Raw genomic sequence first — 20,951 nt, 5'->3', positions numbered from 1 at the left:
CACTCTACCATGAGGTCAAACTCCCAGTCTCAATATTTGAGTTTTAATTGTGACCTGTCAGGGAAATTTTTAAATCATATTGTCTATCAGAAAGTTTCAAGCCAGGTGCTGGTGGTGGGTACCTGTAATACTAGCTACTCAGGAAGCTGAGATCTGAGGATCGTAGTTCATGAAAGTCCATGAGACTCTTAATTTCCAATTAACTACCAGAAAACCAGAAGTGGTGCTGTGCTGTGGCTAAAGTGGTAGAGCACTAGCCTTGAGCTAAAAAGCTCAGGGACTGTACCCAGGCCCAGAGTTCAAACCCCATGATACATACACACACACACACACACACACACACACACACAAAACACACACACACACACACACACACACTTCAGTTCTTGGATCATTTTCAGACTTTTATATTAGGGATGTTTAACCTACATGCTATCTTTTAAGTTTTAGTTTATTCTTTTATTTCCCTTCTGTGTTTGTGTTTGGGGAAAACAAGTGAGGAAGGGATGGTGTCTATAAAGAAGCTTCATTTTGACTAAATTTGATTCCAGAGTCAGTTTTCTCCAAGAACTGACTGAACTTGTCTCTGATCTGTTTTGTCAAGAAACACAGGAAGATGAACTCACTAATTCAAATTTTTTCTGGGTCAGCTTTATCCTCACATATTTATAACTGTCTCAGTTTCATTGTTAAATGTGCCTTCTTCATTTCTATTGTCATTCTGCAGGGTCAGGACCTCATCCCCTTTCCTCTGAATTAATTAAACTAATTAATTAGTTAATCCATTTATATATCCAATTATTCATTTGGCATGGGTTGAACACTATTGAACATGGTTGTCACTGAACACATAGGTTTAATAAGACACATATGTTCCCATGTTGCTTTTGGAGATTTCTGATGTAGGACTAGATTTCAGTCATTCTTATCCCTCCCATTGAAGTGTCAGGTCTCAGTACACCTTTAATCTTGTCTTGTCCTATTGAGGAACATTCATTAGCTATGTATAACCTACTGGATAAAAATGCACCACCTGGGGCTGAGAGTGTGGCTTAGTGGTAGAGTGCTTGCCTAGCATGAATCCCTGGTTTTGATTCCTCAGTATCACATAAATAGAAAAAGCTGGAAGTGGTGCTCTGGCTCAAGTGATAGAGCTCTAGCCTTGAGAAAGCCCATGGACAGTGCTCAGGCCCTGAGTTCAAACCAAGACTGGCAAAACAAAAACAAAAACCCCTAAAGATTTGGCTGGGAGTATGGCCTTGTAGAGAGTGCTTGCCTAGCATGTATGAAGCTCTGGGTTTGATTCCTCAGTAACACATACATAGAAAAAGCCAAAAGTGGCACGGTGGCCCAAGTGGTTGGGTGCTAGCCGTGAGACAGCCCAAGGACAGTGCTCAGGCTCTGAGTTCAAGCCCCAGGGCTGGCAAAAATAAAAAGAAAGAAAACCAAATACTTCAATTGTTTTGCTTTTCTTCGATGTTGGATAGTAAATGCTTATTTTTTGGTCTATTGCAACCAACTTTTAGTTTATGTATAGATATTAGATTTTATTTGGGAATAGAATATGTACCATATAGAGGGATGTGAGTTACTTAATTGCTTGAAATTGAAGCCTATATTTAATAGAAAATTAGGGATATTTTAGGGAATACAAAACTCATGTAGTTGTACAGATCATTACCATTTAATTACATCTATCCTTTTAATGAGAAATAGTGCAATAAAATTTTGTTATTTCAGATTCTTTCTTTTCAGAATTTTTGATAGTTCAGTTACCAACGTGGTAGCCATTTTTAGTTGCTCCTCTGATACTCCTGAAAGAGCAAACTTCTTAGGAAGATCCCCCCGTGTGTGGATCATTAATGTAATAATTACAAAAAAATCCCCTCTATTAATTACAGAATATCTAGCAGTGCAGTGATATATTTGGCAACATCTTGTCAACTATTAATCTGAGTTAAGTACTTTTTTTAAAAAAAAAGAATAACGGTAAGGTTTTGTTAATTATAATTACTTTACTTTTAATTGGAGCTCTAACTAGTTCCCAGGTTGTTCCTCTAATTCAGGATGGTTGTTCCGTAGATGTCACCTATAGGAAAGACATGGTTCAAGAGTCAAGTGCATAGACACCAAGCCTCTCCAGACTGCACACAGCAGATATTTACCCTATCTTATGACTCTACTTGGTAGCAATTCTAAGGAAGGTTTATTTGGATACAGAAAGTATAAACCTTCTCCCATTTGATCCTCACTACAGTTGTAATACAGGCGGGAAGTGTTAGCTGTTGAGTGACTTCCTGTATCTCCCAACTAGAATGTCAATATTAATGAGACAAAGGTTTTTAAGATATGAAGAGAAAGAGTACAGAATGAATAATGTTTCACCTTAACCCATGTCTGTCTGCATTTCTTTGTGCTCAGCCGTACAGTCAAGGAATAGCCTTCTGTTTGCAAAGAAATGTACCACTTTTTATTTACTTTTTAAAGTCACCTCCCTTAGATTTTCCTAAGCATATCTGCTGTTCGTTTTGTTTTCCAGCAATCCCTAGCTTTATGTTGTTCTTCCCCACCCTGTTCAATGTCTGTTTTGCTTTATATTCACTCAGAAATGGCACTGAGCTGGGCACGGTGGCTCACGCCTCTAAGCTACTCAGAAGGCTGAGATCTGAGGACCACAGTTCAAAGCCAGCCCAGGCACTAAAAAGTCTGTGAGACTCTTACCTCCCATTAACCACCAGAAAAACTGGAAGTGGCACTGTGGCTCAAGGAGTAGATGAAGAGCTCAGGGACAACGCCCAGGCCCAGAGTTCAAGTCTTACAACTGACACCAAAAAAACGGCATTGTGAATTGTCAACGTTGTTCTGCTTTGTAATTAGATATTGTCCACTTTGGTTCCATTTGCTGCCCTCAGGGAGCTTTGGACTCTAGACATTAGCTCAGTAGTGATCAGAGGCCTCTTATGCCCAGATTTCTCATCAGACATTTGTTCTTCAGAAAGAAGCAGTTTTGCTAACTAAAAATTATTTTGCGAATATGTTTTGAGTATACTAGCTTTCAGAAAATTTGGATTTTTAATGGAATATAAGAAATAACTGCTGGATAATCCTAGCCTGTAATTCTAGCTACTTAGGAGGTTAAGGTCTGAGGATCATGGTTCAAAGCCAGCCTGGGCAAGAAGGTCTGTGAGACTCTTACCTCTAGTTAACCACTACAAAGCTGATAGTGATTCTGTGGCTAAAGTGTCACCAGTCTTAAGCCAAAAAACACAGCAACCATACACAGGACCCTGGTTCAAGCCTTCAGATTGGTGTGTTTGGGTGTGCATGCGAAAACACACACACACACACACACACACACACACACACACGCACACACGCACGCACACACGCACGCACAAAGAAAATGATCCCCTCATGGTAAAATTTAATCTTAGTGAGCAATTGAGGGATAGTAATGTAGGTGGTTTCCTACTTCATCCACATAGAAAACTAAGTTTATTCATGTTCATCTTGTGATTTGCCCCCTCTTATAGACGAGAAGACAGGTGTGCAGTGGCACATACCTGTAATTTCAGGTACTCAGGAGGATAATGAATGATTTTAAAGCTATTACCTAATTTTTGCTAGACACCCCATCCTAACTAATAAATCTGCTATAGTGGTATGGATTTGTAATCCCATCTATACAGGAAGCATGGATAGGAGAATCACAATCCTACGTCAGTGCTTGGCAAAGATATAACAATGCCCAAATAAATGAATAATAAAAAGGTCAAGAGTGTGACGCAGAGGTAGACAGCCTACCTAACAAGTAGAAAGCCCTGAGTTCAAATACTAGTTCTAGAAATAAAACACACTAAAACAAACAAACTAGCCTTTGATTATATCAATTGCTTCCTGAGATCCAAATAGTATTTATTCTGTTTTTATCATTTTATGTTTAAGTAGCAGTGGCTTGTGCAAGTTCAGGTGGGATGTTTGTAGCAAGTCCACTTTTCACAGTCAAAAGAATTAAGGCTTGTACCACAGGACTTTAACTTATTATGATTATTATGATTATTATTGTTGTTTTGCCAATCCTGAGCTTGAGCTCAGGGCCTGAGCACCATCCTTGGGCTTTCTCAAGGCTAGAGCTCTACCATTTGAGCCTCAGCACCACTTCTGGTTTTTTCTATATATGTGATACCGAGGAACTGAACCGGGGTCTTCATGCATGCTAGGCAAGCACTTTACCACTAGGCCCCTAACTTAGTATTTTTTTAAGTCAATTAACTGTAAATAATACTTGAATTGTCTTGTCAAAGGCATATTGACCTTTTTTATTCAATTTCCTGGTTCTACTGGCATGTTACTACGTAGGATGCATTGTAAATAGCAAAATCTGTGATGGCTTTTTGCCTTTCTCAGGGAAATTCTGTGGCTGGAATGTAAGCTCACATACTTAGAAGGTCCTTGTCTCTAAGACTCAGGGGCCAAGAGCTTGGTTCTGGAGTTAGATAGCTAGACATGGTTTGACCTCACTGAGTTGGAGCATATTGCTTCTAAACTCACTTTCCCACTTGCACTCTGGGGGTAACATTAGCACCTGTCTGAGTGTGATTAAGGTTAAATGATAGTGAATGACAAGGATGTATCATTCACTAATTACTGAATGATGGCCGTCTATGATGATTTTCCTTTGGGTTCAGTGGCCAACTTTACTCCAGAGCACCTTGTGTGTTCACTTCAAGAACACAGGGAATTGTACAGAAAATCTTGGAGATTTCTGTAGAGATTTCTAACTTGGACTGACTTAATATCTGGAAATGAATTACTCCAGGAAGGAATTTCTTTCTTTGTAGGAAGATTGCAAAGAAGCAAACTTAATCCCTTAACTTCTTGCCTGTCTTTATGCTTTTTTTTTTCTTCAAATTTTAACTAGTTAATTTTATCTTTGGTCTGTTTGCAGTACTGGAGACTAGGGAATGCTAGGTAAACCTACTACTGACCCATTTACCAGCCCCTTTATTCTGTTACATATAGCTGTTCTAACAAACCAAGTGACAGAATGCTGCCTAGCTTATCCTTTCATAACATTGGAAAGATACAGGAGTATCCTGAGACTATTTTGTAACTTGTCTCAAATATGCTTCAGGTCTTTACATGTTCTAGATGTGCGTGTTCTAGGAAGTTGGAATGTATAAATATCACCAGCAATTCTTTCAGAATTTCCCCTCAGTTTTGGACTCCCATGAAGGTTATATTTAAACTTAGAATTGAATTGCTTAGATCCATTAAAGCTTTCCTAATAATTTTTAGGCTGTGGTCAAATAAGTTGTATGTTTATAGATGCTATTTAAGTGCTCTAAGATCACTGACCAATAGCCATCCTTATTTTTAAAAGTCACCAGATAAGGCAATTTCTCAGACAACTTCAGCAAGGCATTCCAGCAATTCTTGGTCTCATACATCCCTACTCTATAATAAATAAATACACTTTTGATTTTGTCTCAGAGTAATTAATCTGCATTTTTCCTTCTGGAATAGAAAATAGAAAAATATTCTGTAGTTGGAAAATTGTATTATAAACAAAATGCCCTAAGTATTCTGCTTGATTTAAATCCTAAAGAGGTGGTACAAACTTTTCATGATTAATTAAAACATGCATATTTCGACCGATGCATATTTATATCATGGCATATGGAAATTGTATTATATAAATTGCTTTGGGAATGTGATTTAATGATATAAACATTTTTCTTTTGTTGTTAATAATGTCTCATATGAAAAACATACAGGCTAGTGGCCATTAAGGTGATGTAATGTAAAACCATGTTCTATGAGTCTTCCTTGAATTAAGCTCAAGATTCTAATTACATAGATCTTTAGCCTAAAAATAAGATAGTAAATCAGGTTTTTCATTAAAAATTTCAAAGGCACATCAAATTCAAAAAGCTAAATTTGCCAGCGTTTTCTATCTTGCCAGTAAGAGGCATGCATATTATTACTAGGTTTCAGTTAACAGTGAGAGAAGATGTTGAACTTACTCCTTTGGATTTAATTTCTAATGAAAAGTTTATTTTTCTAGAGACAGTCATGCCTTGTCCCATGGCAGAATTTGAATTGTGCTCTGGTGGCTGACAGAATTTTGAGCATCTAAAAAAGTTTAGATGGTCACAATTATCTTCTAGTATCTTAAGTATAATATTAATGTAAATGACATGAAATCAGAATACATGCAATATCTGAAAATTCTTTCTTGAAATAAGCCATTTATCAACTTGGTTTTTTTTTTTAGGGAGGGGGGACATTAGCTGTTGATAAGTTTGATGGCAGAAAAGGAGAAATGTAATGTAGCTTTCTAAAGTGCTTATCTGTATAAAACAGAATTTTATGAAAAAAATGGATGAAAATGCTGATTTATGCTGTCATAAGAATTTTTTTTACCAACCAGATACTAAAGTGCACAATTCCTTTGCTTCATCTTTTCATATTGTTACTTTTCAGTAAGAATGATTTATATGATGATTGTGTTTTAAAATTCTACTTTTTTTATTCATTTGTTCTGTTTACTTGTTAGGAGTGTTGTAACAAAGTACCCTTGCATCTCTTTAAGAAGATAGTGGCATAGAGCTTGAGAAACTGGGAGCTGCCCTTTGGCCCAAGGATTTACTCTCAGGCCTTCTAAGAGCTTTGCTTTCTCATCTCAGTTTTAGTCTTTCATAGGCAAACCATCTAGGACCAGAAAAATCTCATATTTTGTTTCCCAAACCAGACTCTAAAGGAAGAATTGACGGGGAGAATACAGGTTGTCCGTGGTCCCTTGGGAAGGGGGGCCTTACTAAGCTGCAAAACAAATGATTTTCCCCATAATTTGTTTTTCATTACAGATTTCACCAGAATCAAGGTTGCTGCCACTGGATCACTTGGGAGAATTTTACTATGTCATCTTTTTTTTCCCCTAGGAATTTAAGATTTTAAGGCAAATAATAGAAGCTGTTAGGGTTAATTAGTTTAGTAATGAGAGACAATTATTTTAAACTGTGTTGTTTGTAATGTGTTTTAAGAAAACTCCATCATACTCTAAGGCAGAGTTTTAGAGCTTGGCAATTTTTCATACCATGTAAAATATCTACAGGTACCACACTGAAACTATATAAAATACAAAGAAAAGCTTTATTTGATTATAACAGTTATTATCACATTAATTGCTTTATATTTGCATTCCTATCATGATTTTGTTTAGAGGAAGTTATATCATAAAAATGCCTAATGTCGAAGATCATTTTACCCCTATTATTAGATAATAGATCAAAATATGTAATTTGTGAAATAGGAAAGAACATTTAAAAATGACAGTATGTATTCCATGAAGGTAAAGAAAACACTGCATATAGTTTTGTGTGGTGCTACTCAGGGAGAAAGAGCCATATCACTGCATTACAAATTAGTTTGCTTCTAATTTTGCAGGCTGATGACCACACTGCCTCAAACCAAATCTTTTCCCTGGGAATGGAGTGATTGCATGACAGACTCTATGAACCATGAATATGTCAACAACTCATGGACCAGGCTTTGCTTAGCAATTAGTCTTTGGAGAATTTTATTCAGAAATCAGACAACACTAAATCAGAGCTTGTTGGGGATTTTGTGATTACTATTCATGTCTGGAGCATGAATCTGGATTAGTGCAAAAAATCTGTAAAGGAAGAAAGTCTGTGACTAATAAACACGCACACACACACACACACACACACACTCCCTCAGTTGGGAGGATAGAGAACACTCAGGATACAACACAAGTCCCTAGAAGGCAGCAAGAAAATGCTTCTTTTTCCTAAAGGAGGCCAATGTTTCCCTAACTTGAGACATTTAAATATTACCATCCCAATTTTGTCATAACTCCTTACTGCCTGCACCATGATTTACTCAATGCATTTTATTAACTGACTTTCTTTGAAAACCGACTTTTGTTTTAAATAGTAATGAGTATGATATTATGGGCATGAGGATGATATCATTGTGCCTGCTAAATTTGTTTTCATCTCACAGAGAGGAAATGAAATGCAGCACTTTAAAAATTAGAAATATTATCTTACCATCTAAAATCACTTTGCACACCATTCCTCATGGGTAACCAGCTCTGCAGGAGCTGGGAGGATCTCTCAGTCTGGCTGAGAGTGATGTGACGCTCTCATTCTCATGACTATCCCTCCACCCAGGGATTAGGAACCACATTATATGCTAGAGAATTGAAATCAGGCCTGTTCTCCTTGTGGACACCAACATTGGAAGGCTGCTTCAAAGGAGACTGCTCAGGAAGCCAGGCTCCTTTTCCACTACTAGAGTCCAGCCATTCACTGATTTCTTTCTCAGTCTAAACACTTGTCTTGGGAATCATCACATTGTAAAAGTAAACAGCTTCTCTGGCACTATACAGTACTGGGGAACATGGGACAGTGGAGGCCAGCCAGCTGTCAAGATTCACGCATTTGTAGGTTGGTGCTCTAGAGATGGTCCCACCTGGTGCAGATCTGGTAGATATTCATAAGGACCTTTGAAGAAAGGGACCATTTATTTTGCACGTTGCATTGTTTTATTCTGGGACTAGATTAGTCTGGCTAGTTGGAGACATCCTAAGAGCACTTGTATCTTTATAGTCAAACTCTGTTTTACAAGTTAAAAGTTGTTTTTTTTTTTTTAATCTTAGGAACCAAATAAATAAATGAGGGAGGGAAGGAAGGAAAAAAGGAAGGAAAAAAGAAAGGAAAGAGTAAGAAAAAAGGACGGAAACAAATTTTGAAAAGTACCTGGCCTCCTCCAGCCCCTCTTAACCCAGAGAGCTGGTTATCCATTTTGGCTAGAAAATGGTGAGGTCTGGAAACTTCAATCAGACCCTGGGAGCTCTGAGGTTCAGGGTGTGTCTAAGTTTCAAGGGAATGTTTGCTTCTGATATGAACATTTTTCTTATACTTTTATTATAGAAGATGATGTGTCAAATGTACAGATAATGTGTGCCTGGTGCCAGAAAGTGGGAATCAAGCGCTATTCCCTGAGTATGGGGAGCGAGGTGAAAAGCTTCTGCAGTGAGAAGTGCTTTGCGGCCTGCCGGCGAGCCTACTTCAAGAGGAACAAGGTAAGCCCACCTTAGAGGCCAAGTGGCCGCCCGCCGCGTGCGCATGCGCCTTGTAGCCGCTAGCCTGAGATGCTGCGCCCTTTCACGTGTGCCTTTGTCCTCTTGTTCTGTCGGTTCTCCTCCTCTGTCATGCGTAACCTTTTGGAAGCAAGGAATCCCTTTCTAACGAGTAGCCTGTTCTTCTGTTTCTCTCGGCTTGTGTTTGAATTCTGAGAGGGTGAGTGAATCTGAGGAGGACACCAGGATCCCAGCTATGTCCCAATCTGTGCCTTTCCAAGCAGGAGTGGGCACACTCAAGAAAGAGCTCATGGCAGAGAAATGGGAGCTATGTCTTGTAAGAGACAAGAAATCAGCAGTAGAAGCCTGGTTAGAAGGCTTTATTCCCTTATGTGTAATTCTTGTTCTCAGTGGGAATACTGCTGATGCTCTTTCCAAAGCCTACCTCACAGATTTTAGTTCAGAGAAATGCCAAATTAGAAAAAGAAAAACTTGAGTGATGGGGACATGATAAAGATGTCAACCAACCAATACTACAGGGCTGGGTGTTTGTGAGAAGCTTGGTGGGTAAACACAGGAACAGCCATACTTATAGAATTGTTTTCTTTTGTATTAAGTTAGCCAAAGTCTGAAAATGTCCTTTTTTGAATAGTATTAATCACCATTGATGAATGATGGATGTATGATGTTTTTCAGTCACATACATGCACAAACGTACATACACATGTACACACAATACATCCCTAAATTTTGAGGTCTCAAACAACTGCTATAGCATTCTGCCACCTAATTCCTAAAGGAAATTGCTAGTCCTTGATTACATTTCATTGATCTATAAAACACCCTTAATTCAAAAATCCATGCACATTTTGCTGAATATTTCCATCCCAATAATACAAGATCCAAATGTGTCTTTTCATGAAGTAAACACTTATTATATTTTAAAGTCTAATTTTTGCAGTCCTGAAAATGCTAATCATGGGCTCGCTACTTTGTAAGAAGCACTGTTGCAGTCAATTATTTCCTGCAAATTTGGGTCACATTCATCCTGCCAAAAACTATAATGCCAAAAAAATTAGGCTGTAGAATTCAGTGGGGTGGAATTTTAGTAGCAGTCTCAAAGCATTAGGTTCATAATCTTCACTGGAACAGGGAGGCAAGTAAGGAAATTGTTTCTGGAATTCTTTGAGGACAGTCAATAGTTCACTTTCCCTCAGGAGGGCCCAGTGAGGCTGGGGAGAGGGTGGGAAGAGTGACACACAGGAGGCACGTTTTGTTTTAATATGAGGGGATTAAAATGATCTCCAAGACCCTGAGGCTTCCATTTTGAATGTGGAGCACAGGACTAACAATGCTAGGAGTGAGTCTAGAGCTTTCTTTTTCAAAGCCCTCCTTACCACAACAAAATAGTTTGCATTCCATCGCAGAAGATGGCTTTAGAACAGGGCTTTTTGTCTTTCTATAATACTGAAGGGTTAAGGGTCTGAATCTTGATGGGCTGCCTGTAGTGAATAAAATCAAGCAAGATGCATTTGTCACAACCCTGTCAGTACATATTACAATTTGCAAAATGATTTTACTTTGTAGTAAGCTTTTGAAGAAAGACACTTTATATTATTTGGAAAGACAGTCTAAACTACTATATGATGTGTAGGCTTAAAAATATCAGTATAAAGTTTAAGGTTAAACTGAATTTAAACTTCCATAGTATATATTTTTGAAAAATGGACAACTCGGAGCCAAGTTAAGAAATAGTATTTGAAGTACTTACAATAGTAAAATCACAGTGAGAGGAGGGCCATTGAATTTTACTTTCTGCCAGAAGCTACTAGGGTAGGTTTCTAGTTTTTTGCAAAGCCTAGGAGTTTCAAATGTCTTCTGTCAAGCTGGTGGCTGCCTGCTTTTCTGTTGCCTATTAGTGCACATACAATAGCTGTCTTCTCTGTCATCTTCCGGCACTTTGCCATGCTATGTTCATTTTCTTTTCAAACAGAAATAAACTTGTCATATCACCTGCTGGATTCTTTTATTTTTTAATTTTATGAGTGCTATCTTGCTATCTTACATTGTATTACAATAAACATGTACAGCTGCTGCATTTCTGTTAATTGATAGTATTTTGTGGTCATTTCATTTAGGGCTTAGATTTCTTAATGGCCTATATTAGATCAACCTCTACTCTGCCATTTCTAAGCACTGAAGTAATAAGCTCCAAAGTGTTTCCCACTGAAGACAATAGCAAATACTACTTCTCTTCTTGTATCATTTAACAAAGTCCTTAGTCCTCATCATTATAGATGTGGTCTTAATCTTGGAAAAAAGGAAACACTCTTCTACATAAGAAGTGTTTTTTTCCTACTTGAATTCTGTACTTTTAAATATTGAAACCAGATAGATAATAGAGTAAGTGGTACCTGTGCAGGGTAGAATTTTATTTCAGATATTGTATCAACTTTTAAAAACATGTAAAATTAACTATGCTGCAGATTATGCTTATAATGACAGCCCATTTGTCACTAGGTAGCATGCTGGGATCTAAAAAATGGTCTCTTAAGTTGAACTCAAATTGCATGCATAACTTTACAAAGGAAAATCCTAGCAGAAAAAGTAGCTAATTAGGACCTCTGTTTTGTGTCTGAACAACACCTGCATTTGTGAATGTACATGGAATAGCTGTGTATGTGGTCCTGCACTTTCCCGTCACAGAGGCTTGGATAGAGAGTCAGGCATTGCTTTGCTGCAAACAAACAAACAAACAAAAAAGGACAAAAATAGTCCAACTCTCAAAATGAAGGTCCATTAAAATGAGCTCTTCAAATTTCATTTTTCTGTGGTCTTTCTTCTGTTGAATGGAATAGGTTGAAGATGTCATGTCGCTCACAAACGCTGGCACTATGAAGTAAGGTGCGATCAGTGGAAGCCAGGTCACCCCTTTATGGCATTAAGATATAGTTCATAAACTGAATTTAGATTTTCACTTAAGAGTCATTTAGATTGCTACAGGTATATATATAGGAATTCTGCAAACTGATTCTGCTGAAAACTGCTGGGAGAGTCCTGTACGTCACAGCTGTATTCACAAGGAATCTAAGTAACTGCAAGTTTACATGCACTTCAGGATGCTGGCTCTCGGAACCGTATAGTGCTACTGCATAATATAATTGGTAGAATTCTGATTGCCATAAGACTCACTTGCTGGCTTAAAAGCTTTGACCCAGTGTCTGTGGAGGGGGAAAGCTTATGAAGAATATGGGCATTGGATGAACAATAGGATGCCAATCTCATTATTTGAGACACCTGAGGATTTTAGGGGCCTTTCTCTTTTCTCAGGCCTTTTTTGAGACCTTTCAGGACTTGCTTTTTTGAGGTACAGAAGGATTAAGAACACAGTTAGCACACTGAGTAGCCTTACTAGGAATTAGAAAGTTGCAAAGTCTTAGGTGTTTTGCAAGAGAAGCAGAAGCTACCCAATCTTTTGATACTAGTTTTACTTTGCACAGTAGAGGTGCAACTATTACCTCTCTATAATGAGTGTAACAAAGAATTCCACAAATGTTCATTTCCGCCTAGACTCTATTTGATTTTCTTCCTTTGCATGGGAAATATCCTGTTGTCTAAACTTATATCCAGAACCCAAACAGGTAAAATCACCAACATAAGCAAGGAAAATGATGATTGCTTTCTTTGCTCATATCTAAAGTTTATAATGTTTTAAAGATGAATAACACTAATTACTTAGCAATAAACAAGTTCCTAGGAGCATCAACATTTTGCTTCCTCATTCTAGTTTTCCCATAGTAAATAGAAATACATCTTCAGTATTACAACATCGCTATTCCCATTGGACCATGTGGAAGCTCCTTATAGGAATATACACAGATGTGGATATGAATGCTCATAAAAGAAAGATTATATAGACAGAAACAATGTTTGCAAAGGATGCCTTCCAAATAATTGTAATAACCACAAATATTCAAGAGGGAAATGTGTTATAATAAGCATTTCTTTTTCTGTCCAATTATATCCTGGAAACAGCAGTCCTTTATTAAGAGATCTCTTTTGGAAGATCCCATTGCTAATTAGTATGTATTATCATATTATTTGGAGTTATATTTTATTTAAACATAGACTATTTATCTTTTTATTAAACTTGAATATATCCTAGGAAAGATTTTTGGTCTTAAACTTAATTATAGAACCTAGTGGTACAGAAAAAAAGTGTAACAATTGGCATGTTAGTCCAGTTACTTTTTTTCCCTTTGAATACTTGTAAGATTTAATTTACAAAATAGCTCTCATTCATGAAGGTTTTGAGAAGGACATTAAGAAATTACTTGCAAAAAATGTCTTCTGATGGCCTGAAGCTCAGGCTGCAGGCTTGCTTTGTTAGTTGCTTATACATATTCTTGGTACAAAAGTAAATGAGGCCAGTGGGCCTAGGGTTCTTCTTGCTTTTATTGGGTGCCAGGAAGCCTGGTGGGTCTGTCTACCTACACCTTGGCCTACAGGATGGTGGCCTTAGCTCGGCAGGGTCTGTTGGAATTGTGCTATAGGCCTGCCCAAGGCTTTGCATATGATGTGGGCTCCTTATGACAGGGCTTTAGTTTGCAGGTCACTGGCTGAGTTCCCCTTCAGATGGGGCACACAAAGGTGTTCTTAGGAAGTTCTGGGAAAAGAACAACAAATCAAATTGTTTTCTTGTTATCTCATATTTTGAAATATGGAATGGAATATTATTGGGCTTCTATAAATGAGGCTCTGTGGAAAGCAATAGCAGAGGAGGGGAAATGTTAGCTCTGGGAAATGCACTAGGAATGGGGAAGGTAAAGGAAAGTTCTGACTGGTGAAGTAACATGTAGGTCAGCTTCAAGTATAAAGCACAGATTCTTGGGGAAAGCCAGCGAGGGCTACACTTCTGCAAGAGGGTGGAACTCAGTATGAGGGAAGCCATCAGACTTGAGGGTATGAGACCTTCATATTTCTACAAACACTTGAATACCACTTGAAGAATACCAATCTAAGAGCTTACCTGGAACACGAACAGAATGGGACAGGTGGGTTTGTACTAAAAGAAACAGCAGACATTTCTGGTTTTTTAATGGACTATATTGGGAAAATTGTACAAGTATGTGTGTGTGGGAAAAGAGAGGTAATTCTAATCTGTTACCCAGAATGTATGTTAATTTTAGATATTAGATATTTTAATATTAGATATTTTAAATTAAAAGGGGAAAAATGATCAGAAATCTGATTACCTGCAAGTTCCAGTGTGTGGCCAAGATTTCTTTCCAATGAGTGGAAATAAAATAGGGAAACTTTTATTGATCTGAATCCGCTCATTTGGGGATCAGTACATAGGAATGTTAATTTCAGACATGGTAAATCTCTAGGCATCCTGGTGATAGCTAATGCTCTTCACTTAAATCAAGTTTTTCTCATTTGAACTGCTGGTAATTATCCAATCCATCTCAGAGGCACGCTCCCTTTTAACATTAACCACAGTGTCAGATTGCATCAGCGACACTGTGTCCTGGTGACTGCTGCTTCTACAGAGTGATGAATGTTCGTGTTTGGGGTCTATAGTCTAACTGTCTGTTTAGGCACCCGGCAGTTCAGTAAACAAATGATTGGGAAGGGCTCTATTTATTTGAGTCGTATGTTCTTCCTTATTGATTCTGTCACTTGCATTGCCAAATTTCTCACCTTGCCACTAACATTGTTCAGTATGAAGAGTAGCATTGAAAGAATTATCTTAAGGATTGTTTTGATATGCTTCTCTCAGGATAGGCTGTTTTCTGTACAGTTACTCTTGTGCCTGACTTAAAAAGGAAGGCATCACGAGACCTTATTAAGAACCAGAAGAGGGAGAGGGTTTTAGGAGTTCTGGATGAACTGTCCAGAAAAACAACAAAAAAAATGATTATGCATTTTTCTGGGAGTGATGAGTTAAATTCTGTTAATTCAAGCTGTGTTTAAAATGTTGAATATCCAAATAAGTGCATGCATTAGAGGGCAGGTGCTGCCTTGACATATTTTTGAGATAATAGATTGAATCCAAAATCTCTCTCATACACGTTTGAGATGTCTGGTTCCAAAACCTAGTGCACTCAAGAGTGCCATATGTAGGCTATAAGCATGCCTGCCATTAATTTTCAGTTTTCCTCTTTTTCAACACCTCTGGATAGCTTTTGCACACATAAGCAAAAGTATCCACTGGAGAGGCCATATATACTTCTTTGTTCCTTGGAGTATTTGCTTTTAGTTCATATTGTCACAGATTAGGGTGGAAGAAAGAAAACCTTGCTGTAGAGGACCGCTGAATTTCTGCCTCAGTAGCTTGTAGATTCCAGAAATTCCCTCTGTTACAATTTACTTGTAAGGTGGCTATGCACACAGTGGAGTCTAATGTTTGCTGACAGACTGGCTTTGGAGTTACAAGCATCAGTCTGTTGCATTCTCTGTAAACATAGGCTTTGGGCCAGTACTGGGCACAGCTTCAAGCCCAAGAAGACAGATCAATCATTTAATGAATCCATAAAAGATGCCTGGACTCTGCTGCAATTTACTGAGCACTCTAGTTAAATGAAAATCCTGTAGTCTTTAACAAAGATAGAGATAATCAATGGCTGGGGATGGAAGTGTATAGCCTGTAATCACAACCTCCCAGAATTTGTATTATCTCATTGCTAACAGAGGGTTGGTGAGGTTCAGGTTCTGAGACTCACCAAGTCTATGTTGATACTTGCTTAATGTTTGAAGACTGAGTTTGGCCCAAAGGGTAATATGGTCTTAGTAGTGATACTTCTGTGGGGAGTATTTTTAAGCCATGGCAGGTTATTCAAAACAGGGTTTCTTTCAAGGATTACATTTATCCTAATGTATGATACCCTTGCAAGTCATCTCATGCTGAAAAGAAAATAAGAGAATAAGGGAATTAAATCCACTAGTTATTAAGTCCTTAAAATGTCAAATTACATAGGGTTGTAGAGCTCTGATTAATGCTTCCATTGTAAAATATTCCTCATTAGTTTTCTATGGTAAGGGTTAACCACTCTATTAAAAATTCAGATATTAATGTATTTTTGCTTAATTCATCTTCAAATAGAGGAAGTATAGTTAGTAGATATGAATTTTTTACTTCCAAATGTACTTTGGAAACATTATAGTGATTTATGAGAGAGATTTGGAGATAGGAAAATTCCTTCATCAATATGTTAGAATGTGTTTAAAAGTATTTAGCCACTTTTAATTGTAGAAAAACAACTGCCTTTACTTTGAAATGATTATTCTCCCACAGAAATAGTAGAATCTGTGATATAAATGAGAGATTTCGCTTCAAATTTTATCCTGCAAAGTTATCTTTTTTCTTTAAAATATTAAAATTATCTATTTATTTTAATTTCTTAATGTTGAAATTTCTTAATTAGCTAATTAGCTTTGAGAGCTAGATTCTACTGCAATAAGCATATTTTGGGGACTTGGTGGGTATGGAGTACGGCAGTAAAAATCTTCTAAACAGGCCTCTTGCCAAATACTTTGTGATAACATGATGATTTCTGTACGGATCCAATGAATGGTATCTTATCTCATACTCCAACTTTAAAATTTTAAAGTAGCTGCTCAAAGGGATTTCACTTCAGCATGTCAGTTTATGAGTACAATGTATCTTGATCATTATCGCCCTTTCACAAAGTCCCATTTTGATAGGATAATGTGTGTTTAAAATGTGGTGAGTGATTTAATAACTGCATGTGAATTTTCTTTTCTAAGACTCTTTGAAGGCATTGATACTGCCTGTGAGCCCCTGTATATTGCACTGTTGGTATGAAAGATGAGATAAATTTGCCTGATAGAAGATAAATGCCTCTTTCCTCTCTGTTTTTAGCCATGCTTTAAAAAGAAAACCATGTAGGATGGATTTACAACTGTAATCCTAGCCACTCAGGAACCTGTGATCTAGAGGATCATGTTTAGAAGCCATCCCAGACAGAAAAGTCCATAAGACTCTGTCTCCAAAATCATTAGCAAAAAGTAGGACTGAAGACATGACTCCAGCATTAGTGCACCAGCTAAATAAGCAAGCCATGTGAGCATGAGGCTCTGAACAGTGCTCAATCTTGGAGGCTAGAAAGGCAGTCGTCTGGCTTTTATTACAAGGTGATGGGAGCTACTGGGATTGTGATGCAAAGTGGTGAAATTACATGGTATTTATTGTTTATTGGACTAACTTTAAGGGAGTAAAACATTTAAGATGCTATATATAAAGTATTTTGGGACAGTAAGGACGATGACAGAATTCCCATCAAAGTTATGTGTGTCTGGTAATAGAAAAGTAAAAATATCTCATTTTCTGAATTATTCATTAGTAGTTATGAAAAATTTTCTTAGTAGCAAAGGTGTGGTGAACCAGTTTAGTGCCTCCCTCCCCCCCACTCCCTCTCTCTCCCTCTTTCGTAGGAGGTTATGGGATGAGAAGAAAGGAACTAAGGAGGACATTGTTGGTTAAATATTTCAACAGTGATTTCTTTCCCTTGATTGGGGCCTATCCCTAGAAGGGAGGTTGGCATTAAAAGCAAGCTTCACTTAGAACACAGCTTTTGTGTGGGAGACCTATCGCATGTATAGGCCTTTTCAAGCTCCGAGAGATAATGTGCTGAAAAGGATACGGTGTCTTTGAAGGAACTATCTTTGGGAAGGATTATTTTGAAGTTTATGTTACCCGAAAGTTAGTCGTAGTTTGATAATTACTTACAAAGTGTATCAAGATTCCTAATGCAAGTAACAGAATGGCCAACTCAAACTGGTTTAATAATAAAAGATTTTTTTTCTCTTATAGGCTTACAAGGTCCTGAGTTAGTATATATGTAGGTATAGTGCAGTGGTGCCATTTCTCTTTCTATCTTTGTGTAGTGTTGGCTGTTTTCCAAGGCAAGCTTCCTTGCTTCCAAGGTTCATGGGGTGGCTTCTAAAAGTAGTTAGGGTGATATGATTCTTTGTTCACATCCAAAGGAATAAAAGCTTTGTCCTAGCATTTCCGAAGAGAGTCGTGGAATTGTACTTTATGGTCTGTGCTTGGATCTCATAATTATGTTTGAATAGGGGACCATGATCAAAGCAATAGAAAGTCCAATGAGGACTTCACACTGATGTTGGAGTTGAGCCCATTTTCCTCTGAATCCCATGGGCTGCATGGGGAAGGGTAACTATGAGAATTAAAGTCTAGGAACTATGGAAAAAGGGAGGTGATGAGAGTGACAGCTGATGATAGGTACTGGCAAGGCTCACTATAGAAGAGAGGTGATCTCAAGGTTATTTGAGGTTGGACCTTTAACATAATGAATATGTCATGCTTATCCTTTTTATACATAACTAACCTGGAATGAAAGTATAGATTAAAAGATAGAAATGTACTTAGCACCTATTCTAGGCTGCTTAGTTGTGCTACCTCTTCTACTAACTGTTTGAGCTGTTTAGAATGTTGGCTCTAATACCAGGGGATACTTGACTGGCTACTTGTACTAGAATAGTATTGACTCTTGTCTACTTTTTTGGACTCTAGGATATCGGATTATACAGAACTGAAATAATTTGTAGTTAAATAACTCTATCTATGGAGAATAACAATGGTACAGTTAAAACTTGTGTGGTATATGTGTACTTTCCTTTTCGTATTAATAGTTTTTATTATTATAATTTTTTATTGGTACAGAGAGGTTACAGTTACATAAGTCAGGTAAAGAGTACATTTCTTTTTGGATAATGCCACCCCTTCCCTAAACTTTCCTAGATTTTTTTCCCTCTATATGTGCTTTCATTCTTTCTTTCTTTTTTTTTTTTTTGAACTCTGAGCCTGGGTGCTGTCCCTGAGCTCTTTTGAACTGTGATCCTCAGATCTAGCCTCCTGAGTAGCTTACAGGTGTGAGCCACTGTGCCCAGCTCTGTATGTACTGTCATTCATGTAAGTAGCCTGAAAGAGATTGGCCAAGGACCATATTGGAAACACTTCGGAAGATGTTCAACAAGATGAGGCTGCTATTATTCATCAAGGGCTCACTGTCTCACCCATGGAAGTTTCTTCTGTACAGCCAGAAACTATGTACTAAGCAGAAAGAAAAGAACTGTGATTTACTCTGAAGCTAAATGCCTTAAGCTCAGGCAGCCAAAAGAAAAAAACAGTCTTGAGAGTTGTAGCTTTCACAGTATTAAACATAAATATTAACACAAAATGAAGTTGATACTAAGTCAAGTACTCTGATGGTATAGACCCATTGTCAGGAGAATTCCAACCAGGGAATTTGACTAGTCAGGAGGTCTGGAAGTTTCTCTGAGGAAGTGGTAGTAGACCTAAGATCTAAAGGTTCAAGAACTGTTATATAGGAAAGAAGGAAGGGAGAACTTACTGAGTTGAGGGGACAGAAGTGTGATTTATAATTCTGGCATTGAAATTATCTCCTTCTTTACTAATTTCAAGGTTTTGTAAAGAAATGGAACTTTACTTTCAAGCAAAATAACTGAGTAAATAAAATATTTCTGCACATCATAGCCCCAGTTACCCATTTATCTGGAAATTCATTTACTTTACCTTCTCTTGGGGATTGTTGCCTGTCTGCTGGCCTCTCCTTCCTGACTTTGTATTCAGCTCCATGGATCATGATGTTTGCACATTAATGCTAATTCATTTCAAAGAGTGTATTAACACCTCATAACTCTTGAAGTAGAAACACTTTGTAAATAAATAATAAAAACAATATCAGTAAGAGCTCAAGTATTCTCAATGATCAAAAAAGCAACAAGGACCATAAAGAAAATATGGAGCTAGCACGCATTAATTTGAGAGAGAATAGTATGCAGTAATTACTGTGTGACAAATGTGGTTTTTGAAGGGGAAAAAAAACCCTCATGGCACATGCTCAGCCTCCCTCCCCCATGGGTTTTAGAGAAGAGAAGTAGTTTTTTTCACATTGAGGGAGAGCTATAGAGCTATATTAGTATTAATATGTGAGTAGACAGGAAGTTTGACCATGATGCATTCCAGGACAGAGAAATTCTCACTGCTACTCCGGTCCCCAAGACAGACAACTGTGATCACATGGTAATAGCACAGCAGGTCTACTGGCACAATAACAGAGGGCAGTTCTCGTGGAACTGTGGTATGTTGGGAAGGTACAGATTCTCCTTGCTTTCTTTGTATTCTTTGTTTCAGCCTGGATTCTAATTTTAGTGCCTAGTAACATGCAACAACTCCATAGGAATATAGGAACAAATAAGCAGGGAGGAAGTAATTCAGATATTATCTCCCTGGGTTCAAAGTGGGAGAAGTGCATGTAGATATTTTTATTTTATTTTATATTTTATTTTGGGGGCCATTCCTGGGGGTTTTGAACTAAGGGCATGGGCACTGTCCCTGAGCTTTTTTTTTTTTTTTTGCCAGTCCTGGGCTTGAGCTCAGGGCATGAACCCTGTCCCTGGACTTTCTCAAGGCTAGAGCTCTACCACTTAAGCCTCAGCACCACTTCCAGCTTTTTTCTATGTATGTGGTACCGAGGAATCGAACCCGGGTCTTCGTGCATGCTAGGCAAGCACGCTACCACTAGGCCAAACCCCCGGCCCCCTGAGCTTTTTTATTCAATGCTAGTGTTAAACCACTTGAGCCACAGCTCTACCATCAGCTTTTTGAGATAGGACTCTCATGGGCTTTCCTGCCTGGGCTGCCTCTGATCTCAGACTCCTGGGTGTCTAGGATTACAGACATGAGCCATCAGCATCCAATGGCAAGTGGACAGTCTAAATGAGAGGTGCCTACACCTCTTTAAGATGCACCTGCACCTGCCTCAGGTGG

General features: G+C 37.9%; 1 protein-coding gene across 2 annotated transcripts in view; it reads left to right on the top strand.

Annotated features, from left to right (window-relative positions):
• Sobp (sine oculis binding protein homolog) overlaps positions 1-20,951 on the top strand; it is a 168,224-nt gene that overhangs the window by 35,875 nt on the left and 111,398 nt on the right. For both annotated transcript variants that reach the window (XM_090338333.1, XM_090338332.1), the window contains exon 4: positions 8,964-9,115. In XM_090338333.1, the coding sequence (XP_090194459.1) occupies positions 8,964-9,115 (152 nt within the window). The remainder of the gene's footprint in view (positions 1-8,963; positions 9,116-20,951) is intronic.

Source organism: Megascapheus bottae, chromosome 8 (assembly GCF_031878675.1).
Source record: "Megascapheus bottae isolate mThoBot1 chromosome 8, mThoBot2.hap1, whole genome shotgun sequence".
NCBI lineage: Eukaryota > Metazoa > Chordata > Mammalia > Rodentia > Geomyidae > Megascapheus > Megascapheus bottae.
Note: the sequence above shows the minus strand (reverse complement) of the source record. Positions and strands in the feature narration are given on the sequence as shown.